Below are 26,682 nucleotides of genomic sequence, written 5' to 3'. Positions count from 1 at the left end.
CTGCACCCAGACTCTGGGTCTTGCTCCTGGGATTTGCCTGCTCCTTTAAAGTGTGCTAACTGACCTCATGGAGATGACCTCTTGGCTGAAGACCATATACTCTAAGCCCTGGTGCCGGGGCCAGCTCCCTGGTCTTCTCCCAAGCTGTCTGACCCAGCAGGGAGCTCCCTCATTTTTCTCTAGGGGGGACCCACAGCATCATGGATTGCAGTCAGCCTCACTGGGGTTGACGTTCAGCTGGTAGGCATAGGAATGCCATGCTAGGTGTTCATAGCTGATGTCTGTTCTGATTGCCCAGTGGCCATGCTGTGCCAGTTATTAAAGATGCAATATTCCCCCTGCTTGGGTTACAAACTCTGTGTCTTCCCAGGTATGGGATCTTGGACAAGTCACATTGCCCCTGAGTTTCAATGTGCTCATCTATGGAATGGGAATATAACACCTCCGCGGTTACTGAGACTGCAAAATCAGCTTATGTTTGTAAAGAATTTAGCCACACACCTAGCTCCTTGACAGTGCTTGGTAGCTGATAGTTACCATTATTCCACTGGCGATATCTCAGCCCAAGAATGGGAAGGTCAGCATTATCACTCCCTGGGTTTTGAACCCGAAGGGTGGATCATCCTTGAGAGTGAACAACCATAACCTCAGTCTGGTAGAATGGAGGAACGCTGGTCTTGGATTTAGGCTATCTGGGGTCTGGTCCCAGCTCAGCTGCTGATGTGGACAAGCTGCCACTGCCATCTCTGGGCAGCCTTCAGTGAGAGCACTGTAGACAAAGGCCGAGGGAGGGGGGTGCAGGTTGGCTGTATAGATCGACAAGTGGGGCTGGGGAAGGGGACTTGGGATTCAGATGCAGGAGAGGGGCAAAGGTAGTGGGCATAAGGCATGGGGGTAGAGAGGGTCCTGTCTTAAAGGAGGCCAGTCCTATCAGCCTGCGGTGTCTCCTAGGAAACTTGTGAAAGGAAGGGAGGTAGAAATGAACATCTGTTAAGCTCCTACTATGTACCAAATTCTCTCTCTCTATTATCTTATGTAAATTTAATAACACAGTTCAAGGAAAGCATTTTAATCTCCCCTTTAGAAAGATGGAGATTAAGGCTCAAAGAGGGAAATGACTTGCCCAAGGGTCACACAGTTGGGAGGCAGCGAGGCGAAATTCAAGCCTGGACCTGACTGCCCAGAGGGATGTCTTTTCAGCTCCGTGAAAAATGCCCTCTGAGGGGTTTCCTCTTGTGTGTGCTGCTCCTCTGGCTGAACTCTGCTTTCCAGGCTGGCTCCTTCTTCTCCTGCAGGCTTCAGTTTAAACATCACCCTCTGGGGAGGCTTTCCCTGGCCACCCACACCCCTGGGCCCTGAACAGGCCACACCTGTCCATGTTATCCTCTCTCACTGAGCCGCTCACCACGTCACAAGCCACAATCACTTATTAACTTTTTGTTTGCTTCCTTTATCTAGACAAAGGCTTTACTTTCAAGAAGCTGACATTTGCATGAAGAAGAAAGACAAGGAACCCAAAAACCAGTAGTTATTCAGGATGGTGACAAGTGCTGAGAATAAAATAAAAATAGGCCATGGGCTGGAAAGTGACAGAGATGGGAAAGGAAATTTAGATGGGGGTGGTCAGGGAAGACTTCTTGGGGACGTGATGTTTTTGATGAGATTTGAGAGGTGAGAAGGAGAGAGTCATATGAAAATCCAAGAAAGTGCTCCAGGCAGAAGGAACAGCAGGGTGGGAATGAGTTCAGTGTGTTCAAGAAATAAAGGAAAGCCAAGTGGCTAGAGCTGGGTGGTCCAGGAGAGGATGACAAGAGCTGAGATGAGGCCAGGGGCCAGATCATAAAAGGCCTTAGAGGCTGAGATAAGGAGTTGGTTCGTTACTGATGGTTTGTCTGCCACTTAGACTATAAGCTCCATGAGAACAGGGACCTTGTCTTGCTCGTCACTGTATCCCTAGATTCCAGACCAGTGCTTGGCACATGGCAGGTACTCAGAAAATACTGGCTGAATCAATGAATGCATGTGTTACCACCCTGCCTCCTACACTCTCCCTACATGCCCTATATGTTTTCCAGCATCTCCTTCTCCCCAGGCTTCCTGTCTTCCCTTTGGTGTCCCATTCATCCCAGGCCCTACCTTTGAGAATGTACCCCAACTACGTGAAATTATTTACCCCTAAAGGCTCAGGGTGGATCTCCCTTTCAAGGAGAGCTGCATTTGTAGAGTGCATTTCAGAAAGCTCCCCCCAGGCTTTATGATGCCAAATGGTGGGATTTCAGGCCCATGCGTGTCTGGGCTCACATGCACATGTGTATACTTCGAGGTCCTAGTTCCCCGCTCAGATTGGTGCAGAAGGCGACCCCAACCCACCGGCAGCTAGGAAACTCGGTCACATCAATAATTCCTATGCCTTGCTCTACACTGGTGCCCGGGGGAGCGGGGAGTTAATTAGCTTTGCTAGAAAGGGCCTGTGAAATGTTTGGAACTCTGCAGCCTGAGCACCCTGCAGACTCAAGGCGCAGCTCTGCATTCCAGCCCCAGCCTGGGCTCCCCCAGCCAGATCTTACACCTGTTCATAGCACTGGGTGGTATTTACAAACAGTGGACACTCATGGGTCAGCAGGAGGACAGGACTGGGTTGTCGCAGAGTTAACTTAATGGTGAAACAATCACCGTTCATCCTCCCTTCTCCAGGGAGTGCAAATGGCTTTATAAACACTAGGCCTAGGGCAAGCGAGGGAGACGGGGTGAGTGGTTTACCTTGGGTGGGGAGTGAGCCTTCAGTCCATTAAGGGGAATCTAAGAGCAGAAGTTAATGGTCCCTCCAGGCCTGGAAGTTAATTCGGCCTTGAAAATAGTTCTCAAGATCCATTTGCCGACCACTTCGTGGGCCCACACTGATCTCCATGCCCTGCCCACACCTCCCTCCACTCGCCGTTCCTTGGCCTGACTTACTCCAAGACGCCGGCCCAGGAAGTCACTGACCTTGGACGGGCTTTTCAAAGTGGGAAGCATGCTCCTTCTGTATGTGACACAGGGCTGCACTAGGGTGGACGCAACACGAGTGAGGCACTTGCCTCTTGTCCAAAACTTAAGGGGCTGCCAAAACACTCTGTCATCAAGATAAAATAAATACCAGCAATAATTTTTTTTAAATGAAGATGAATGAAAAATATTCATAAGGAACAAAACATCAAAATTTATAATAAAGACAGGGATCCTATCCTCCTCTCCCTACCCAGATCCTCACTCAAATGACCTTGACCCTCACTGGTATCACCTTGACCTTCACCTGCATGGTCTTGACCCTCACCCATCTCCCTACATCAGCCTTGCATCAGCCATGATGCAAGATGATTTTAGGTGGTCCACATGTGAGCATTTAAAATGTTAATACTTCGGGTTTTTTGTTTTTTTTTTTTCAGATTAGGGCAAATGATCTCAGCTTTCTATTCATAGTGGAGATATACCATTTTTCTTTTAAAATACATTAATTTCAGTAAATAATTTAAAGAAATGTATTGAGTAAATGATAGCACACGTGGTCTGTGGATGGGGTCAAGACCTGGAAGGTGGGGATGCTTGGGCAAAGTCTCCACCTGTGACCCCATCAAAGGCAGGCCAAGTTAACCTTCTCTTCTACTCCTTGGATGAAGGTGACTTCTGATTTAAAGCAGGAGCTTGACAAGAAGGGAACAAGGCTTATCAGAAGTGTGGCCTTGACAGTCACTGAACCTCTCTGAGCTTCAAACTCTTCACCTCTAAAGTGGGGCTCACAATGCTTGCCACAGAGGGCTGTGAGGTTTACAGGAGACAATTATAATGTGCTTGGCGGGGACCAACAGAGCCACCACATCCTGACTTCCAGGGGCTCCTTTCCCCACTAAAAATACTAAAAATTATTTTTCATGACTGCATGGTTATGAAGATAAATGCAATCTACCTCAATTATATTCACCTTTATACCAATGCAGTCAAGGTATGCACCTTGCTTATTGCAAGAAGTAAAACATTTGGGGGGGGGGTGCTCCTGAAAGTTTCACGACTGCAGGCACTGTGCTTGCTGTGTCCAGGGGCCAGCCCTTGGCACTACAGGCAAGCACTAAATCTTTTCATCTTCACAGTGCCACAAGGCAGGCATTATTAGCTCCATTTGCAAAGAAAGCGCAGAGAGGTTGAGCAATTTGCCCAAGGTCACACAGCCACTTAGTAGCAAGGGCAGAGATTTGACTCCAGATCCCCCTGATTCTGGAGTCTGCCCTCCTGGCATGCCTCAGGAAGTGAGATAATTTGGAGGGCTGCCAACTCTGAGTGATCATGTCCCTTGGTAATGGAAACTATGATTACATTCAGGGCCCGCTCCTGCGGGGCCTGTAAGGTGGAAGTAGTCTACAGGAGGGCCCCTGTGTCCTGGCCTCTTGGTTGTCTACTAATTTGGGAGGGGGCTGGGTGACACACTCAGGCTGGTTGTTTGAGAGTCTCTGGGCATTTGAGCTGCCACCCCCAGGCAGCAAGATGTCCTCAGAGCCTCTGGGACACGGAGCACCAAACTCCAGCAGAGCGGGTTGCTGTTTGCTTCGTGCCTCTGTGTTCTTGAAAAGGACAAAGGAAAAGAGAGAAAAAGAACTTTGGACACAGACCAAAGCCACTCAGGTTTTCGGCTGGGTGTCCCCGTGCCATCTTCTCTATGAGGAGGGTCTGACAAGTGTCACCTGAGCAACGGGTCAGAGCCATTCCCTTCCACGCACGCGACACTGCAATTTTAAACAATTGTGGCTTGAGACAAAGATCCTCCCGGGGAAGGAAAATCTAACCAAGTTTGCAGTTTCCAGCTTCGGTGCTTCTTGAATTATACATGGGCAAAACCCCCTTGAAGGCTGCTTTTTAAGCCGTGAGGGGAAGGCATATAATTTTGGTCTCTGGCGTTCTGCTAGAACACTTGCTGAAAATGGGGCCCCTCCCCAGCCAAGTGGCGTTTGCCTCGAGACCAAATGGGGGACGTTTGACGCCTCAAATAGCTTCAAGCTGCCAGCAGAAAGGGTGCCGAGGGAACTGGTTCTTTTTCTCTTGGCCACAGTCTTGTCTCCTTAAGGCTTCTGTCCATAGGAGGCCCCTGCCTGGCGGTGGCAGCTGTAACACAGGCCACAGGCATTCTGCTCCTGCCTGGCTAGAAGGAGGGAAAAGTACTACGTCCTTTGGGGAGGGGAGGCAGGGGACTGGTTCCGGGCCTGCAAGGTGCAGCAGGTTTCAGCCAGGCCACGCTTCAGCCTGCTCTGGGAGATGGCATCTCCAGGCCCAGACTGCCCCAACTCCATGCTGGGTCCAGAAAAGACAGAGATATTTTTGGCCCCTGTAATCTGTCTCTAGTGGTCTGTAGCTGCAAAATGCTACCCAGAAGGGGCTCGCTGGCACTCTTCTCTCCCACTGGGGTTTGCCCAAGGACAGTAGACAAGGGCATTTGAAGGATCTGAGTCAGCCGGGGTCATTTGGGTCATTGGTGGCTTAAGAATGCGAGCCCTAGTGACTGTCATGGGGGTTGGGATGGAGCTTTGTAACTTATTAGCTGTTGGAACTCCAGGTGGTTACTGTACCTCTGGGACCCTCTGTTTCCCTGTCTGTAGAATGGGCTGATTACCTACTTAAAAGGGTTGCTGTGAAAACGAAGTTCCTGCCGAGTGCCTTTAGCACAGTAACTGGGTAGAGTTTAAAGCACTCCAAAAATGATGGCTATTGTGATCATCTGCACGTTGAAGATGAGGAAATGACCAGTGGTATGACTCTTGGTAACTCAGAGGGGGTGTGTGTGTGCGTGTGCAAGCATGCGTATGTGAGCGCCTGTGCCCACGGAGTGTGAATGTGTGTCTGTGCACACGCTCCAACCAAAGGTCTGGGGAAGAGCCCTAGACGCAGAAACCTGAGAAGGGCAAATACTTCATTATTTAGAGTCAAAAGCTACTCATTAGGCGAGACTCACTTAGAAAGAAAAGCTGACCTACAAGTGTAAGATGTTATTATAAGTGATGACAATGATTATAGGATGAGGGTGTGAGCGGAGAGAGGGAGCCAGAGAGGTTAATGTCCATTAACTACCTCGAATTAGGAGATGGGCTTCTGCAGACACTTCGGGGCGAAACCTAACGGTCTGTTTATTTACCTCACGGGGAGCTCTTAGCACATCAAAAAGGTATTTAAAACACAACCCCCCCCCAACAATTAGCTTTAGGAAGAAGAGTAAATATGGACGCAATTTATCACTCCAAGAGAGCCCTGCTATCAGAGACAGATGCCGTCAGTTAAATAAAACAGACCCTAAAACCCTCCGGAAAGATCAACCCAGAAGCAGTTTGCTAATTTGCCGATCATCGGAGGACAGTAGGACTTTGGCAGCATATCAACAATTCATACCTTTCTGCTAATTTTTTCTAACCTAAGTTACACGCCCCTTTTCTCATCCAGCAGGGGAAGGATGACTCAGGAATGAGTTGATGGTGATTTCACTGGCTTTGTCCATTTTTTTTTAAAGGAATTCTAGTAGTTTCTTTATTTATTTTAATGCAGGTACTGGGGATTGAGCTCAGGACCTCGTGCATGCTAAGCACACATTCTACCACTGAGCTTTACTCTCCAACCCCCCAAACCTGGCTTTGTCCATTTTTAATTTTAAAAATGTAACAGAAGGAAGTTGAATACTGAAAGAGCCACGGGATTGGGACTTGACTATAGGGGCACCAGTCACCCCAGTTTGCCAGGGACTGAGGGGTTTCAGTGCTACAGCTGGGAGAGTCCCAAGCAAACAGAGATAAGTGGTCACCCTGCTTATGCCCCCTTCCCCAGGCCCCAAGTTGAGTATCAGTCAATCTCAGTTGGAGTAATAGTGGGCAGAAGCTGGCTTGCGGCTTCCCTGTTAGAAATTCTACCTCCCCCCATATGGCAAGACAGACTGTGAACCCATTAGCAACAGGAATGTGGGGTCACGTGGGGCCGGTGCCTGAGAGCCACACACACGGAGCTAAGCATCCAGGGAGACCTCTCATAGGTGAAGGCACGGGGGGGCCGAAAGCTGATCTTGTACAGATTGCTTTTAACTTCCCAGAGAACTCTTGATGGAAAATTGCAGAGCCTGGCGACTCTCCGCAGACTCCAGAATCTCTGCCCCGCTGCTCGCTGTGTATCTGAGCGTGTTATATAAACCGGGGCAAGAACACACACGATATACTGGAAATGCACCTCGTCCTACCATTTCAGCTGTTTCCACTGCTTCTGAGATTTCGTATATAAATATCTCTGTGTGTGCGTTTGTGTGTACGTTTCTTGACATATTTACGAAGTCCCAGTTTGCCAACCTTCGGGGCATAATGCAAGAACTATTTTTCATCCTAATCTGCTGTAATGGCATGTTTTATTATACTTTTTCAGCTGTTTCCATTGCTTTTGCTGTTTCATGTTTTATGTATTTTAACAAATGCTTTAATTTTAGGATGTTGTGCCCTAAGATGTTTTCACAAAGGCTCACTTTGGAAAATCGAGGGGATTCACAGTGATGGCCTTGGAGGCTCTACCCACACACAGCCCGGCACAGAGGAAAGAGGGTCCAAATACAGGGTAGGAAGCAGACACCCTTGAAGGCAGACCCAGGAGGCTGATGGCTTAAAGGCCTGGTGTCCATAACATCAAGATGTAGGGGGACTCTGTGTTCACCTGGGGTTTCTGCCCTGTTTTAGCCCTAAAAGTCTGGCACCCTGGAACCCCTTCAGTTCTGGACAAAGCAGGATGGTTGGTCTCCCTACCAAGATAGGCGGGTTTGATGCTTGAATAGGCTGGTTCTTAGCAGGTGGGGAGGGCTCTCAGTGTGACACAGAAGAAGCTCCGGGTTTGCAATGCCCTCTTCTTAGTTTAAAACCCCAGCTCTGCCAATGCTATCATCACCGTTTGAATCTGAGGAAGTCACTTAGACCCTAAGTCTCAGTCTCCTCATCTGGAAAATGGGGCTGGGGAAAGCGTATCATCGTGCAGAAGTGCTGTAAGGGAGGGATGGAGGAAGCAACGTGTGTTCTTCACCTGGTACACAGTCTCCCTGTCCCCCAGCCCAACAATGAGGGAGTCACACCGGATGCTTTTGAAGTGCTCAAAAGCCATGTCCTGTGCCAGATTTAGGCACCAATGTGTCCCAGTAGCCTGTTCAGACCCTTTGGTAGTGGGGGCTGAGAGACACAAGTGGTATAATAATAATAATATATTATAAAATATCTTATAAATATGCTACTTTATATTGTAAAGTATTACAGTAATAATGGTAATAATAATAATAATAATAATAGCTTCTGTTTACTAAGTGTTTACTCTGTGCCAGGCAAGCCCTGTGTTAAGCATTGCCCTTCCTCATCCCATGTAATCTCCCAGCAGGACACTTGCTGGGTAGGTGAGATCATGATTCCCATTTTGCAGATGAGGAAATGGAGACTCAGAGAGGTGAAGACATTTACCAAAGACCACACAGCAAGCAAAAGTTCAATGGGGCATTTGCGAGCACATCGGTGTTACTCCAACATCCCTGCTTTTTAGCACGACACCCTGCGGTGTCTGTGCCTGGAAGGAGTGGAGAGTCACCTGGGGCTGTCAGGCATTGAGAAGAAATACAGAGGGAAGGTCAATGGGCAGAGCTGAGAAGCCTTTTGGTTGTTGGGCCTCACACACCTGCTCCAGCCTGGAATGATCCCAAAGTGGGGCAGGGGGTGGGGCCCAATCTTTGATACCTGCCCTTCTCCTTCCCCTTTCTCTCCCACACCCACTCCATACCCACAGCCCACCATGGACCCTCCTGCCTGTGTCTATGCATACATGTATGTTCCCCTGAGCAGGAACATTATTACTTTTCCTTTACGCCCTATAGCCTCTCTCTGAAAACTCCTATTCACACTGCAAAGCACAGCTCCTCAATGTCCAGGCCCTTATCCCTTTAGACTCCCACTAGTGGCTTCTTTACTAACTTAATTGTAGCGTCTGCCCATGCCTGACACAAGATGATAAAAGTTGGAATGTTTGTTGGTCAGAGAAGTCTCAGTTGTCTCACTCCCTCCATCTGGAAGACAATCAGCCAATGCGTTTCAGACCCTGACAATGTGCTACATACACCACTGTGTTTAATTTAATTAATGGAGCCTCAGGAGCATCATCATCTCTGTTTTCTAGATCATGGGTAGGCAAACTACAGCCCGCGAGCCGGCTGCCTGTTTTTGTAAATAAAGTTGTATTGCACACAGCTGCGCTCATTCATGTGCGTATGTCCACGGCGGCTTTCACGCTACAGCAGCAAAGTTGAAGAGTTGCCACAGAGACAGCATGGCCTGCGAAGATATTTACTGTCTGATCCTTTGCAGAAAAACTGTGCCAACTCTGTAAACCAAATGAAGACCTGAGGTCAGAGAGGCTGAGCAACTTGCCCCAGTTAACTCAGCCAGCCAAGGACAGCCCTGGGGTTCAAACCTGGAACCCCAGGTTTCCAAAGCAGTGCTCTTTCTGTGTCCCCAGATGCCATCCTTACTTTCTTCCAAGTCCCCGTCTGCAGAGGTTCCCCATTGCTCTGCATAACGCCACACGGAGAAGGCTCCCTCCTGCCTGGCTTGGGGGCCGAGAGCAGTCGCTGCTACAGAGGACCCCCCTGCACTCAGGTGTGAGCTGTTAAGGCACACTGGAGCCCAGAAAAAAGGGAGTGGGCTGGGGAAGATTTGTTTTTTTTTTTTTTAACAGGATGAAAATGCATTTGATAAAGAATCTCACCTCGCCTGCTGATCTCATTTCCCAAGCACTTTATGGATAAACCAGTGGTGCCAAGTGAATCAGTCCTTACTTAACTGCTCTGCTGTTCCCAGTTTTCAGGGGCCGGATCCAGGACAGCTTGCAGGGGGCAGGGCCTTCCTTCGGCCTTGAGACCGCCCCTCAAAGCAGGAGACAAGACTCCTTCCCATATCCCAGAGCCCAGCTCCTCTGATGCCCCCATGGCGCCCCCAACCAGTGCCCATCTTCCCCATTCCCACCCTGCAGCTCCGCCTGCCCCACTCTCCTGGGGTCTGCTTCCCTAGCCGGCCCTGGGAGCTTGATTTCAAACTGAGATACAATTACAGATCACGTTCCTTTTCTTCCCCACTTTTTCTTTCTAATAAAGCTGTTTTGTGTCTCCAAACCCCCCCCCTTTTCCTGCATTCCTCCCATCTTAGTCTTCCCGCTCCCCCTCCTGTAGGAAATGTCTTGGATTCTCTCACCGGGGTGTAATGGTTAAATTGCTACCAGCTGATTAAACAGCAGAAGTTGAAGCTGTAATCCTTGGGCGTTCAGGAACCCGGGGAGGCAGAGACGAGGGCCCTGACCCGCTTGGCCCCTGCTGACCCCCCTGCGATGTGCTGCCTGGGCTCCACTCTTCTCATTGTCCCAGGCCGCCTGGTAGAATCCGAAGGGAAGGGAAGGGAAGGGGCAAGGGGAGGAAAAGGAGAGGGGAGGAGGGGGTGGATGCCTCCCTGTCCCCTGGCCCAACCTCTGAGGAATGTCTGCTTCCACCCCTGTCCCTTCCCTGCCCCCCTGTAAAGCCACACACACACACACACACACACACATTCTTGCATACACACTCACACTCACACACACCGGGATCCCCAGTCCCACACCCCAGGTTTCTCACTCTGCAGAATGCAAGCCAGAAAAAGACAGGTCCGCCTCCCAGAAACCCTTCCTCCCGCACCTGCCCCCACTCCCCCGGGAAGGGTCGGGAAGATAGAGAGGTGTGAGCTGGGAGAGGCGTCTGGGGACAGGGAGGAGGATGGCTGTAGGGCTGTAGGGATGGCAGACTTAGGTTCAACCCTGGCTCTGACAGCACATCATTGTGCCCAGCCTGGCACAAAGCACGTCTCATTTCAAACGGCCGGCGCTGAGAGCTGGGGGCAGTGAATCATCAAAGCCCCACCCTCCATAAAAGCTGTGTGCCCCTGGGCTCCTTGCTGGACTCCTCTGACCCTCAGCTCCTCCTCTGCAAATGCCATCACCATGCTTTCCCAATGGGCCTGTGACAACTGGACATGACACTCCACAAGCCAGACTCCCACGAGGGTGTCTCTCCAGTTCTGACTCAGGCTCTGGGTGAAGACTAGCAAGGGGTGGTGAGCCTCCTTGGGAAAGTTAATTCCTATGGAAAGCACAGTTCAGACGAGTGGAGGATCTGGCCTGGATTCCTCCTGTCTCACACTGACTCAGAAACCAAAGAGCAGAGCCTGTGGATGAAGAGGGAACTGGCTACAAGCACAGGGGATGGCTGCGACCTGTCCAAGTACACTGCTCTCAGAAGCATCTTTTCTCTTTCCATAGGGGGAAAGAAAAGCCTCTGTATTAGTCAGGGTTCTCCACAGAAACAAGCAGAACTACCTCTAGGTAGGTAGAGATATGAGATAGATATCCTGGATGTAGCATAGGCAGAACACAGATAAATCCATATCTAGATGCAGGTGTACTATCAGCCCTCCTTATCTGCTGATTTCACATCCGCCAATACAGAGGGCTGACTGGATTCATTGTACTAAGCCACTTTGTGTAGGGGACTTGAGCATCTTCGAATTGTGGTATCTGCTGGGGGTCCTGGAACCAGTCTCTACGACACCAAGGGACAACAGATATGCCTATACAGGTATTACACATACCCAAATCTACCTATCTATCGAGAGGAAGAGGCAGAGAAAGAGATTTATTATAAGAAATTGGCTTGCACAATTATGGAGGCTGTGAAGTCCCACGATCTACCGTCTGTAAGCTGGAGACCCAGCAGAGCCAGTGGTCTAAGTTCCAGTCCAAGGGGAAGACTGACTCCAGCTCAGAAATAATCAGGCAGAGAGAGCGAGCTCCACTTCCTCTGTCTTTTTGTTCCATTCAGGCCCCTCAAGGGATTGGAGGAGGCCCGCCACAGAGGGGAGGGCCATCTGCTTTGTTCTGTCTGCCCATCCAGATGCTAATCTCATCCTTAAACACCCTCACAGACACACCCAGAAATTGTGTTTAACCAAATATCTGGGCACCCTGTGGCCCCGTCAAGCTGACACATAAAACTGAATATCACAGGATCCGAGTCAGGTAGGAGAGGGCAGAGGGGCGGGCTGCTCGAGGGCTGTAGGTCAGGCCGGTCTCTGTGCAGCAAGGTGACTAGTGTTCCCCCAAATCCATGTCCGCCTGGAAACTCAGCGTGTGACCTTGTTGGGAAATGGGGTCTTTGAGGACACAGCCAAGTTGGAATTGAGATGAGATCAGACTGGATTAGGTTGGGCCCTACATCCAAAGAGAATGTCCTTATAAAAGACAGAAGGGGCCACAGACACAGGGAAGAAGGCCATGTGAAGACAGAGTGGGAGACTGCAGGATGCTGCCACAAGCCACGGAATGCCTGGGGCCCCCAGAAGGTGGGAGAAGCAAGGAAGGGTCCTTCCCCCGAGACTTGAGAGGGAGCATGGTCCTGCTGACACCTGGATTTTGAACTTCTGGCTCCAGAATTGTGAGACAGTACTTTTTTTTTTTTAAGATTGGAGAGATGAGACCTGCAGTCTTAGGCATCCTTTCCTAGGTTTTAAGCCACCCAGTTGGCGGTAACTTGTTAGAGCAGCCACAAGAAACCGATAACACCCCGCAAAGCATACATCATTGGTCCCATTTTACGAAAGAGGCACAGAGGGGGAAAGTCCTCTGTCTCAAATCACATGGCTGGTTGGAAGCGAAGGCAAGATTCAAGTTCAGGTCTAACTCCAGTGCCTGGAGTTGGTTCCAACACTGAGTTCACCCAGATGGGACATTTCTATGGGAGAGAGACATGCTTTTGATGGAAGGGAAGACAAGCACTGGATTTCTCTGCCACCAGCTAACAGGCTGTCAAGGGAGCTGTGGCCAGGGTTCCGAGAGATGGGACCCACAGTCTCAGGCATCCTTTCCTAGGCTGAGTTCCCAGGAAGGGGTGGGTAGGGGGAGTAGATCTAAAAATTTCAGTGATGGAATTGTGAGAGAAAGAAACTCTGGTCACAGCTGGTTTGACCAGAACATTCTTCTTGTCTGGGAACTGCCCTGACCTTGGTGGGGGGAATAAGCTACTAAAACTGGGTATTTACCTAGAAGTAGGGCTGGGGCAGGTGACTGGAGCATAGAATTCAGGAAGGCATTTGCTCCTGGGGTTGTGCCAGGACCCAGCCCCGGGCGGTGTGAGCCTGAGAGTAAATGCCTCCTTATATTTTGCATGGTGCTTGCCACACCCCTGGCCTGTCCCGTCCCAGGGGAAACTCATCAGAGGAACAGAGGACTTTCTGGGCCGTGGACAGCTAGTGAGCTGTGGAGCCACAGCTTACACAGTTTACATCCTGGCTTTAGCCACTTACTAGCTGAGTGACCATGAATGGGTCTGTTCTCTTATCTGAACTCAGTTTTCTCATCTGTAAAATGGGGATAATAGATTAAAACCTACTTGTTGGCTGCGGTGGGGATTAAATGAGAGTCTGCACGTGGAGTGCCCAGCACTCAGTAATGTTAGCTGTGGTTGTCACATCTGCAGCTCAGAAAGAGGAAGTTAGCTGGGGAGCTGCCTCTGGAGGCAGATCAAAGGTGGCCAGCCAAGTTGATGAGCCGGTTGGGTGTATCTTCAGAGTGAACAACAACTGGTCATTTCTTGTTTAAGAAAAAAGCCAAGCTCAGGCTGGAAGGGTGAGGCAGGGATGTGAGGCTGCAGCCTGTGCACACAGCCGTTTAGGAATCTTCCCAGCCCTGTGCAGGGAGCCACAGCTTGCCAGCCTCTTCCTTCTGTCCGGATGGGATCCATGGAGCTCCTGGAGCACCGCCCGGACCATCTCCTGGTGGAGGAGCACTGGAGAGATTTCCGGCTCCCCACTAGTTTCAGCTCCAAATACATGAGCTGGTCACCTCCCAGTGTCCTGGTGTTTCCGGCTGAGCCAGAGAGGACACTGGGTTGGGTCTCTGGTGATAAAGACAGGTTGGGTTGAGCAACAGAATCTGCTCCTTATCCAAGCAACAGATCTTTTCTAAAGTTCAGCTCTGGTCTGATGCCCTGCCTGTGGCAGTGGTTCCTACTCCCACCATCATGAGTTCACAATTCTCCAGGCTGACAGTGGTGGTCCACAACCCTCCCCATAACCACCACCAGCCTGAGGAGGAAGGCAGACTGGACCTTGCATCAGTTCACCTGCTTTTACTCTCAAGCTCATTGACTTTCTCTCCCGACCCTTGTTCCCACCCCAGAGAGAGACACGTACATCCAATGCAAGAGGTAGGTTCAAAGTTCCTATTTGGGTTTGGTTTTTTTTATTTTAAAGGTGGGGCTGCCCATCTGCCCAAGGCAACCCCTTTCCAATTTTCCAGCTTGAACTATAGCCCCTGCCTGCTTTCTTGCACCTGGCTTGAACTCAGCTCCTTAACCTGTCCCTCTGCCAGGCTCCCAATGCGACATTCACACTTTTCCATTAGCACAATTATCACATCCTCAATGAGAGCATCTACCATTTATTGAGCTGTTACTATGTGCCAGGCACTGTGCTAAAATCTTTCCTCACGTTATCTCATTTAGACCTGGCAATAACCCTAAGAGAAGAAGATTATTTTACAGATGAGCCTAAAGTAATTCTTTGATGTGAGAAGATTACTTTATAGAGAGGATAGACTGCTTGACCAAGTCCACCCATCTCGGGAAGCTGGGTTTGAATACAAGTCTGTTCGATGTCGCATTCGGGGAACCTAAACTTCCCAATAAGCTATCCCGTACTTTAGTTACCTGCAGACTTCTCCCCATGCTCAACCTTGGGTCCCCATGTCCCCCAGGGAATAGAATCTCAGAGAGAGAGGCACAGCTATTATTTTTTAAAAAGAAATTATATAAACTCACAAATGAATTCTATTAAAAACAAAGGAAGTAAGTATTTAAAACTCCTCGCTTCTAAATCAATTGAATGCATTATCCTATTACTTATGCTCTTGAGATGATTTCTGTCTATTACGTCTGTACTGGGAAAATACTATACAGTATTCGCTGCTACTGTACACCTGCACAACTCTTCCCAACTCTGTTCAATGACCTCATGCTGGTAGCTTAAAACTGGCCATGACAGGAATATTTACACCACGGTAATTGGCAAATGCTGCAAATCAGGGTTTTGCTCCAGAGAGCCAATTATTAAACACTTACCCGCACACCTTGGATCCCAACTTTTGTGGTCAGTGTTAGTCATCTCCTTTGAAGAGATGAAGCAACTGAGTCTCAGAAATGCAAGTGATTGGCCCAAGGTCAACTGCTAGAAAGTGGTGGAGCCAGGACAAGCCCCGAGTTCATGCCATTTCCACTGCACTGATACACCTTTATGTCTACTGAAGACAGAAAAATTTTAAAAATTTAGGAGCTCACTCCCTTCCAACCTACCCCAACCTTCAGCTGCTGCCTTGTGTTTGGTGAGTAAAAGCAGAAGGTGGTTGAAGATTCCAGCCATGCAGAAGGCCTCTGGTTCAGAGAGAAGCATGGTAGGTAAATCCTTGGCCTGGGAAGGAGGGGGAGAGAGAGAGAGAAAGAAAAAAAAGACAAGATCAAGTTTTCAACAGACTGAAATCTCATTCCATTCACCTGAGCCTTTAACAGCTAGGGCTATGCTGGCCAATTAAAAGCAGTTTCATCTCTGGCGTCTCTTAGCAGGTTATTTAAAAGACTTAAAAAAATTAATCTTTCATTTATCCCAAGAATAAAACAACATTCCTGCCTCCCCTCCTATCCAGCCATTCTTTTCAAAATGACGAGGTACAGTTAAATAAACGTTATTAATCGCAGACCGGAACTGCAATTTTTCTGAACTCTGTGGACCTAGCATGATTTGTTGCTTCTTTCGGTTACACGTGTATTTTTATGTAGATTCAAGGTCCCTCTTCTGAAAGAATCATGAGCTCAGCAAATATCAGAAAAGCCTGAAACTCATCGGTTGGTAAATATCATTAGTTCCGTCTCTAGGAGGGCAGAGAATTTGGCCTGGGTGCCCTAGAGGGACCTGATCCTTGCTCCTGGGAGTTTGATAATCTGGTTGGGGATTTAAAGGCAAGCACAGCTAAATGGCTAAAGAATAGTGAGAAGAGGAAATGCAGGTATTGAATATATCTGCAGGGCGATTCAACAACTATTACTCGAGAGAGGCAACCTCAAACAACACTTAGAAATCATTGGTATAGACTTTCAAACGAGCAAAGTTGAGGGGGGAAGAAAAACCCCAACGGCGTTCAATACTGGTAAGGATCTGCGGGGATTACGCCCTCCACTCCCCATCCATGTAGTTCAGGAGGAGCTGATTCCACCTCTGGCTGGTATGGGTGTGTGGTAGACAGACTTCCAAGGTGGCCCCTGGTGATCCCTGTCTCTCGATGTTCACACCCTTGTATAATCCCCTCCTCCTGAGTGTGGGCTGAACCTAACAACTGGCTTCTAATCAACAGAATATAGCAAAAGTGATGGGAGGTCACCTCTGTGATTTCCGTGATGCTGGCAGACTATCTCTATTTCCATCTCATACTGCTTGCTTTGATGAAGTAAACAACCATGTGGGGGAGCCTATGTGGCAAGGAACTAAGGGCAACCTTCAGCCAAGGCAACTGTCAGTGAGAATCTGAGACCCTTGGTCCAAAATCCTGTGAAACACCGAGTCCTGCCAACAACCACTAAGTAAGTTTAGAAGTGGGTACTTTCCCATTCGAGTCTTCAGATGAGTCTGTGGACCCAGGGCCAACACCTTCATAGCACCCTTATGAGAGGATGTGAAGCAGAGGACCCAGCCAACCTGTGCCTGGATTCCTGACCCACGGAAGATTGTGAGATAATAAATGTGGGCTGTTTTAAATTGCTAAATTTGGGGGTAATTTGTTATATAGTAACAGATGACTAAGACATATGATCCTGGATAGACATATGATCCTGGTCTAACCAACCAGAGCATTGCATTCCCCTACCTACAATGATTAGTTCAGGGCTGTCCATGTGATTCAGGGTTAGGGCCAATCCTGGGACTTTTATAAGATCAGAGGGGGAAGAGACGCTCTGTCCATTGGTCTTGCAGTTGAGAACTGCCAAAGACTACCTTGTGAAGAGGATCTACCAGAGAATGAAACAATATAACACCATAAGACAGAGATTTCAGGGCCCTGACAACATTTTGTGGAGCTCCTAGATCCAGCCTTGCCTGAAACATTCCCTATAGAATTTTTAGTTATATAATCTAATCAATACTGTTTACTACTTAAGTTGTTTGGTGTTGGGTTTCTCTTATTTATTAAAGCCTCTTTTAGTCATTCATTTGATAGGTATTCATTGAGTTTTTACATGTGCTAAGGGCTGTAGGGGTAAAAAGGATTAGAATTAGTTATTGAACTTGGTCTCAATGTGTTTCCTTAAGGGAAAAAGCTATACATGTATCTATAACATCTATTTGAAAACATAAGCTCCTCAATTTCAGGAGTACCATTCTTTTCATGATTGTACTCTCACTATCTAACATACAGTAGGTGCTCAATAAATGTTTATTGATCCTAAAATGATCCAAATGCTCTGGAAGAAATCCAGAAAGAGGACAAACCACTTTTAAGGAGGACTGGGAAAGACTTCATGAAGAAGAAATCTGAGGTACTGAGTTTGAAAGGATAGATCGGATAGAACTTGGAGAGATGAGGGAGAGGGTATTCCAGGCAAGGGAGCAGCATGAACCTAGAAGAGTGTGATGTCTATGGATCAAGTGGGCTGGACTACAGGGTGGATGAAGGACTCTATGGAAGATAAGGCGAGGAACACAGGATGGGATCAGATCTTAGACAGTTTTGGATAACAATGTATTCTTATGAACAACAAACTTAGCAGTTCATAATAACAAACATTAGTGATTTCACAGTTTCTCTGCACCAGTAATTCAGGAGCAGCTTAGGTGGTTCTGGCTCAGGGTCGCTCATGAGGTTGCAGTCAGGATGTCAGCTGGGGCTGTAGCCTCATCTGAAGGCTAGACTGGGGCTGGAGGATCTGCTTCCAAGATGCCGAACTGATGTGTTGGCAAATTGGTGCTCGTTGGCAGAAGACCTCAGTTCCTCAACACGTGGACTTACTCCTAAGGCTGCTTGAGTGTCCTAATGATATAACAGCTGGTTCCCACAAAATGAATGATCCAAGAGAGAAGAGGGATCAGAAGCCACCATGTCACTTATGATCCAGCCTTGGAAGTCATGTTCCATCATGTCTGCAATATGCTATTATGCAGCTCAGCACTTTTCAATGTGGGAAGGAACTACAGAGGTATTCATAGAGGGGTGTGACTACCAGGTGGCAAGGACCGATCATTGGGGTCCACCTTGGAGGCTGGCTGTCACTAGTAATAATCAGTTATGTATTAACTGCCCATCACAGAAAACCCCACTAATAGTGGCTTATGCTATATGAACCTTTACTATTTATTTAACAAACGGTCAAGGTGCACATGGTCCCATTGCTGTCAGGGCTCAACAATGTCATCAGGAACTGCAGGCTATTTCTATTTTTTTACTCTCCCAATCTCAGAATATTAATTATGTCTGTTCTTATGGTTGCAAGACAGCTGCCACAGCACCAGACATTATATCCTCACATAACAGTGTCAAATACAAGATGAGAAAAAAAGGAAGAGAAGGAAAGAGAGGAATTATTCTTAAGCAATTCTTTTTCCCTTGGGAAAGAAAATCTTTCCAAGACTCCTCTGCCCCCCTCCCCGAAGACTTCCTATTACATCTATTTGACCAGAACTAGTTCAGCTGCCCACCTCTACACCAATCACTGTCAAAGGGAAACAACACTGCCTTTGTTTTTTTGTTGTTGTTGTTCTTGTTTTCTAATTTAGACCCATTTGCTGGGCCTGGACAGACTGCTGCCCTGAACAACATCAGAGGAATTTATCAAGAAAGAAAAAAGAAAGGGTCATTGGGTGAGCGACCAATAGTGTCCACGATTATAATGATGATTATCCGAGGTCACATTTCTTTGGACACTTATAACCCACCAGGCTCTGGACCAGGCACTTTACATGTATTACTTCACTGAATCTTTGCAGCCACTATGTGAGACAGGTTCTACCTAGCACCCATTTATTACAGGTTGAATTATGTCCGCCCCACCTCCCACCAAGTACTTCAGAATGTGACCTTATTTAGGTCATTGGAGATATAATTAATTAAGATGAGGTAATTAGGGTGGGCCCTTATCCAATATGACTGGTGTCCTTATACAAAGGGGAAATTTGGACACAGATACAGACACACATAGAAGGAAGACAATGGGAAGAGACCCTGGGGGAGAGGGCCATCTCTACACACTAAGGAGGGAGGCCTGGGGCAGAGCCTTCCCTCCACAGCCCTCAGAAGGAAGCAACCCTGCTGCCACTTTGATTTCCAGCTTCCGCCCTCCAGAATCGTGAGACAACGAGTTTCTGTTGTTGGAGCCACCCAATTTGTAATACTTCGTTACGGCAGCCCTAGCAGATGAGTACGCCATTTTACAGAGTAACAGCTGGAAAGTTAAGTAAATTTTCCAAGTACTGATTTTTAACCCAGGTCTCTCTGACCCCAAAGCCCATGCTCTTAACCACAGGTCTGAGATGGACCGTATCCTGCAGCAGTGGGGAGAAAGTCTGAGTGGCCCATCCGAGCCCTGTTTCAGGTGGAACCTCATCACTGCAGAGATCAAAAAGGTCCTTTTCGTGTCTATCATCCATCTCTTTTATCCCAGGCTCACTGCCTCTGGCCTGGTTTCTAGGAGACAGGCAGAACCCCTCCTAGAGGCCTCCTCGTAAAACCCCACCATGCGGATGAGAAGTAGGTAATTAAGTCCCTTCCTTTCTAGGACCTGTGGTCTCAGACTTTGATCTTTCTTCTCTCTGCCCTGAAGCTCCCCCAGCCACTGAAGGAGGCGTGAGCAGGCTGTGAGAATGGCTGGGTAAGGGCAAGCATCCGAGGGGACCGAGGACACACCTGGAGCCAGTGGGATAAGGAAGGAGCCCGGGCTGGAGACCTGACCCTGCCATGCTCCATGTGGCCATGATAAGAGCCCTGGGCCCCTGTCCACCCAGCGAGGGGCTGACAGTGCCATCTCTAGGCCCCCTTCTTGACTCCTGATACCCAAAGCCACTCGATAGCTTGGCGCCTCTATGTCCCCAACTCTAAAGCTTCATTGTCTACATTTATATACTACATTTTTGGTTAAAAAGGAAGAGAGAGGGAGAGCAGGAGAATAAGAAGCTGGCTCTTCTCTCTCGAGTCATTACAGAGCTCCCTCCCATCTCACCCCCAGTCCGTGGCCTCCTCCCTCTCTGTCTCTATTCAGTTTGCAAGGCTGTTATTCCTGCCAAATGAGTCACTGATGTGGGAAAGTTACTTTATTTTGGCAGACTTCACCATTGCTCCGAGAAATGGAGTCTGTCAGCCTACAGTCACAGAAGACACAGGTTATCGTTCATCCCTCTCTGCATTCACTCATTCATTCATTCATGCCCAGAGCACGTGATTAGCTCCTTCACATACACACATGGGCAACTTTACTTACTGCCTTTTATCTCAGGAAGTAGATGGGAAACTTAAACGAGGTAATATATGTAAAAGGCTAATAATAATAATAATAATAATAATAATAATAATAATAATAATAATAATAATACCTAAGCCTCATTGAGTACTTATGTGTCAAGCTGCATGGTAAGCTTTTTCCTTAAATAAATAAGGCAATAAATCAAGCAGGCTTCATTTAATGCCTTTAATCCTAATGCTGCCTTCTGGGGCAGGGATGATTATTATCTTTGTTTTGGAGATTCCAAGGCTGAAGCTCAGAGGGGTCAAGGTGACCTGGCCACGGTCATTACACGTCTCGTAAGTGGCATAGGGAAATCAAGCCCAGCTTCCTCTTCTCGTGACCCACATTTATAAGGTGCTGACCGCACGGCAGGCACTGAACTTACAACTTAGTTCTCCACTCCCAGCCCACTTGTTCTTCACACGAACCTGTGACGTCAGGACTGTGATTAGCATCTCTGTTTTCCAGCTGAGCAAACTGAGTTTTGGAGAAATGGGGCAACTTGCCCGAGGGGGCATGGCTATTACCCAGAAGAGCTGGGTGGAAGGCAGGCCGTCTTGGCTCAGAAGACGCTCTGTCCTCATTGTGAGCAGAGAGCCTGGCACTTAGCACTGAGCGTCCCACTCTTGTCGGCCACGCTCACCATCGGCACCATGGACACTCCTTCTGGTGTCCTCACATGGTCCTGAGGACATAGACCCTGTGACAGAGACAGTGCCGTGCGCTCACCAAACTCCGCGTCCTCATTCTCTGAGACACACAGGTGGACCTGGCAGTTAGGCAGGTTCATGTCACTGAAATCTGACCAATGGGGTCTGAGGATAAGTGAGAATTGTCACTTCCAAGCCTGGCCCTAAAAAAAAAAGCCTGTCATTCTATATCTGCTGGTCAGATGCAGAGGATCCCATGGAAGATTCTGAGACCCTAGGGGAGGGTGGAACCACTGAATTGGAAGATGCCTGGGCCCTGAGTGACTGCATGGAGCCAGGCTCTTCCAACGTGAACGATACTGGACTGTGATGTGGACCTCAGCCTTTATGGGGGTAACCACTGGGATGGGGCTGTTTGTTACAGCAGTCAGCCTATCCTCACTCATACAGATGTTATTGGATGGATTTTTAATATAAATGAGATTCTGGTCTGTTTCCTTGGAAAAGGGCTCACCTCCACCAGAATTCAAGCTCCATAAAGGTAGAGTCTCCTATGTCAAGTGCAGAGCCTGGCACACAGTAGGTCTTCAGGAAATATTTGAGGAAGTGATGGAATGAACCTCCCATCTCAGAAAGCTTCCTGGATGGTGATGCAGGAGGAAGGTCTTTATCATGCCACCTGATTCTCCATCCCTTCCCAACACTCCCACCAAGTAACCAGCATCTACCTCCCTGCATGTCCCTAGTATGGTGCTGGGGCAACAACCCCAGCAGTAATATCTAGAACCTGCTTGTCAAGGCTGATGTCACTGTATAAATATCAAGCTGACTTCATTCCATCCTAACTGGCTGTCAAATCTGGGAAAAGCCAAGTGGAGTGGGCTCCAAGCTGCACACACTATATTCAGATGTTTACAGAAAACCAGCGCATGAGGATTTGCTCGAAAGCTAAATTTCCTCTTAGCCAAAGCCCAGAAATACCTTTTAAACCCTGAGCAAATAAAGCCAGAGAAAAAAAGGCATTTTCCCTCTGACGGAGCCCTCGAAGCCTGGGAGATCTTCAACTCTGGCAGGAAGCGAGCTTGCTGCAAAAAGTGTGCTACATGGTGGAGCCACTCGCTGCCCACAACCAGCCCCTTTGAGAACTTTCCCTCTGGTCCCAAAGCACACGGCACAAACAGCCACGAGCCCTAGCCCTGACTTCAGACTTCGAATAGAAGCCCTGAAATGCACTTGTAGGTCCACTAGAACAGATAATATTGGCTCAGAATAAAGTAAAACTGAGCATTGTTATTTTTTTTTAAGTTAACCAACCCAACAAAACCGTTTCCCTATGGAGTATTGAACAGAGTGGGATGTACGCCAAACAGAAATTTGCTAGAACCATCACTGACGTTGAGAATACTGGCTGACATTTATCGAGTACTTCCTAGGTGCCAAGCGAGGGCTTTCTACAGAAACCTCATTTAATCCTCACAGCTTCTGAGACAGAAATGGTCATTATTATGTCTTTTACAGATGCAGAAATGGAGGAGCAGAGAGGTTCAGTAACAGCTTTGATTTCACAGAACCAGTGAGTCGCTCTGCCAGGATCCTCACCCAGCATGTCTAGAATTAGCCAGGTCCAAGTTCAAAGCCCAGCTCAGTCTGGCTATATGATCTTGGGCAATTTCTTTAACTTCTCAGAGCATCTGAAGACAAGAATAGTAATTGTACCTAGTTCATAAATGTAAGTGAGAGGATCTATGGGAAAGAAGCTAGAATGATCATTTTCTCTTACTGTGTTTCATCTCGTGTGTTGTTTTAGTTATAAGGCATTATTCGGGCTGCTGGCAGCAGGAAGCAGCTGCTGCCCATGTCCCAGTGGGTAAGAGATTCTGGGGCAGTCGAGACCAGGAAGGAGCCAATCAGAAGGGGCCTGAGTGCAACTGGCAGGGGTTGGAGGTGACAGGAAGCAGCCACAGAAGCGGGAAGAGGGCTTGGCAGGACAAACTATGAGATCATCAAATCCAGCAGCAAAACCAGTGAAAATGGCCCCTTAGGTCAAGTGAAATGTGGTTCCCCTTGGTTATGGCCACAAAGGCACCTCTCCTTTCTATCTGTAGCAGGGGAAATGACTTGTTGGTGCAAGAAGGAAACTGTGGAGCAGAGAAAGGCCATGGACTTCTGGGATGGTCAGATCAGTGCTTGGGAGAAGACAAGGGCCAGCTGAGCAGGAAGAAACAGGCAGTGTATGAGTTCCTGTAGCTGCTGTAACAAGCAACCACAAATTGGTAGCTTAAAACAATAGAAATTTTTTCTCTCACAGTTCTGGAGGCCAGAAGTCAGAAATCAAGGTGTGGTCAGGTCCACACTCTCTCTGAAGGCTCTGTGGGAGGGTCCTGACCTGCCTCTTCCAGGTTCTGGTGGCTCCTGGTGTTCCTTGGCTTATGGCTACACCCCTCCAACCTCAGCCTCTGTCTTCACATGGTCTTCTCTGTGTGTATCTCTCCGCCTTCTATTTTTCTCTCTTATAAGGACATTTGTTATCAGAGTTAGGGACCATCCTAATCCAGGATAATCTCATCTTGAGATCCTTGACTTTATTACATCTACAAAGACCCATTTTTCAAACAAGGTCACATCCACAAATGGAAATATCTTTGAGGGGCCACCATTCAACCCACTACAGGCTAAGGAAATAGAAGGGTTCATTTGACCCCTAGAACTTATAATCATTAATGATTTCAAACATTAAAAAGTACAGAACATAAAATAACAGACATCCACGTACCCAGAAGCCCAATCTAACTGATGTTAACATTTTCCTGTAATTGTTCTGATGTCTGTCTTGGAAAGAAAAAGATACATTACGAACGTATCCCTTCCCTTCCTTCTCTCCTCAGGAGAGAACCACAATCCTGAAGTTGGTATTTCACTCTTACATATGTTGTTATATTTTCACTGCATGTGTATGTAACTTTATTTTATTTTTTAAGAAAGAAATGGAAAATTTTATTTGAGCCAAATCTGAGGATTATAACCCAGGAAGAGCATCTCAGAAAGCTCTGAGAACTGCTCCCTGTAACTCGAAATAATTGATAGTATTATGTCCTGTGCGTTTATAAAATTTTACATACATTCCTGTCTATTCCTATACTAGTGCCACACTTGTCTCGATTATGTTAGCTTTGCGGTAAACTTTGAAATTTGGAAGTGTCAGTCCTCCAACTTTGTTCTTCTTTTTCAAGAATTTCGGCTCTTCTGGATTTCTTGCATTTTCATGTAACTAGAGGATCAGCCAGTCAATTTCTGTGAAAAAGGCAGCTGGAATTTTGATGGAGATTGCATTGAACGTGCAGATTACTTTGGGCAGTATTGCCATCTTAACAATATAATGTTTTTTGATCTATAATCTTGGGCTTTATTTCAATTTATTTATATCTTCTTAAATCTGCCAATGGCATTTGATAGTTTTTAATATTCAAGACTTGCACTACTTGTGTTAAATGTACCCATAAGTATTTTATTTTTTTATGCTATTATAAGTGGAACCATTTTCTTAACGTTATCTTCAGATTGTTTACTGCTAATGTATAGAAATACAACTGTTTTTGTATATTGGTCTTGTATCCTACAATCTTGTTTAACTCGTTTTAAGGCTCTAATAGTCCTTTGGTTTTGTTTTTTGCAGTTGTAGATTCCTAAGGATTTTCTACAGACAAGATGATGTCATCTGCACATAGAGACAGTTTTACATCTTCCTTTCCAATCTGGTTGCCTTTTCTTTCTTTTTCTTTCTTTAGTTGCCCGAGCTAAAACCTTCAGTACAATGTTGAATAGAAGTAGTGACAGTGGATATCCTTGTCTTGCTTCTGATCCCAGAGAGAAATTATTTAGTCTTTCATCATTAAGTATGATGTTAGCCATGGGTTTTTCATAGATGCTATTTATCAGATTGAGGAAGCTCCCTTCTATTCCTAGTTTTTAAGTGCTTTGTGTTTTTTTTTTTTTTAATCATGAAAAGATGTTGGATCTTGTCAAATACTCTTTCTGTACGTACTGAAATTACTGAATTTTTCCCTTTTATTCTATGAAGATGGCGTATTATGTTGATTACATTCTTAATATGTTACACCAATCTTCTATTCCTGGGATAAATCCCACTTGGCCATGGTATATAATCCATGTTCTAGGTTGCTGGATTTGGTTCGCTTTGCTGAGAAATTTGGCACCTATATTAACAAGAGACACTGGTCTGTAGTCTTCTTTGGATGTCTTGGCTTTGGTATCATAGTAATACCGGTCACACAGAATGATCAGGGAAGTATTTTCTCCTATTTTGGGGGAAGTGTGTATGAAGGATCCGAGTTAATTATTCTCTAAATGTTAGGCAGGATTCACCAGTGAAGCCATCTGTGCCTGAGCTTTTCTTCATAGGAAGTTTATTGAATTACAGATCAAATCCTTTAAAATTTAATGAGCATTTTTCAATGATCTCCAGGATATGGGCTATCCTGGAGAATGCTCCATGTGCACTTGAGAAGAATGTTTTCTGATGTTGTTGGCTGAAGTGTTCTATGGATGTCTAGAAGCCTTGCACTGTTCAAGCTTTCTATTTCTTTGTGAATCTTCTGCCTGTTGAAAGTACAGTGTCAAAGTCTCCAACCTTTATTGCTGAATGGTCTCGTTCTCCTTGCAGTTTTGTCAGTTTTCGCTTCATGCAATTCGAGGCTCTGTTGTTATCTCCTAGATTAATATGTCATTATGAAATGTCCTTCTTTGTCTCAAGTAGTTTTTTTCCTTAATGTCCATTTTATCTGATATTTTTATAGTTAATCTACTTCCCTTTTGGCTACCATTTGCATGGTGTATCTCTCTCCATCCTTTTACTTTCAATCTACTTGTATCTTTTCATCTAAACTGTGTCTATTTGTAGACAGCATAGAGTTGGATTTTTAAAATTTATCCTGCTCATTTCTGCCTTTTGATTGGCCTGTTCAGTTCACTTACATTTACTATAAATACTGATATGGTAGAGTTTAATGTAATTATAGACAAGCTATCTATAACTAGGCTTTTTCTATGAGTCTATGTCTTTTTTTTTTTTTAAACCTCTATTCCTCTATTATTGCCTCCTTTTGTGTTAAATAGATTATTTTCTAGTTAAATTCCACTGTTCTTTCCTTTACTGTATTTTCTGACGTATTTTCTTAGTGGTGCCCTGGAGATTACAGATAACACCTTAATTTAAAGCAATCTAGTTCAGATTAATACAATTTGATTTCAACAATACACAAAAATTTTGCCTCATATTCCTTACCCCCTCCTTTGTGCTTCTGCTGTCTTATAATACAATACAAAGAAAAATCACATCTTTCACGTTATAAGCCCATCAGCTGAGGTTGGGAGTTAGACTTTATGCAGACG

The 26,682-nt window shown here is 46.8% G+C and overlaps 1 protein-coding gene across 6 annotated transcripts in view; it reads right to left on the bottom strand.

The window, feature by feature from the left end:
• Positions 1 to 26,682, bottom strand: part of C32H12orf49 (chromosome 32 C12orf49 homolog) — a 317,095-nt gene that overhangs the window by 60,679 nt on the left and 229,734 nt on the right. For all 6 annotated transcript variants that reach the window (XR_004316676.1, XR_004316679.1, XR_004316680.1 and 3 more), the window contains one exon: positions 15,437 to 15,551. Coding sequence is in view for 1 of the 6 variants with exons in the window: in XM_032471693.1 (XP_032327584.1) it covers positions 15,437 to 15,533 (97 nt within the window). In the remaining 5 variants the exon portion in view is untranslated. The remainder of the gene's footprint in view (positions 1 to 15,436; positions 15,552 to 26,682) is intronic.

This window comes from Camelus ferus, chromosome 32, assembly GCF_009834535.1.
Source record: "Camelus ferus isolate YT-003-E chromosome 32, BCGSAC_Cfer_1.0, whole genome shotgun sequence".
NCBI classification, from domain to species: domain Eukaryota; kingdom Metazoa; phylum Chordata; class Mammalia; order Artiodactyla; family Camelidae; genus Camelus; species Camelus ferus.
Note: the sequence above shows the minus strand (reverse complement) of the source record. Positions and strands in the feature narration are given on the sequence as shown.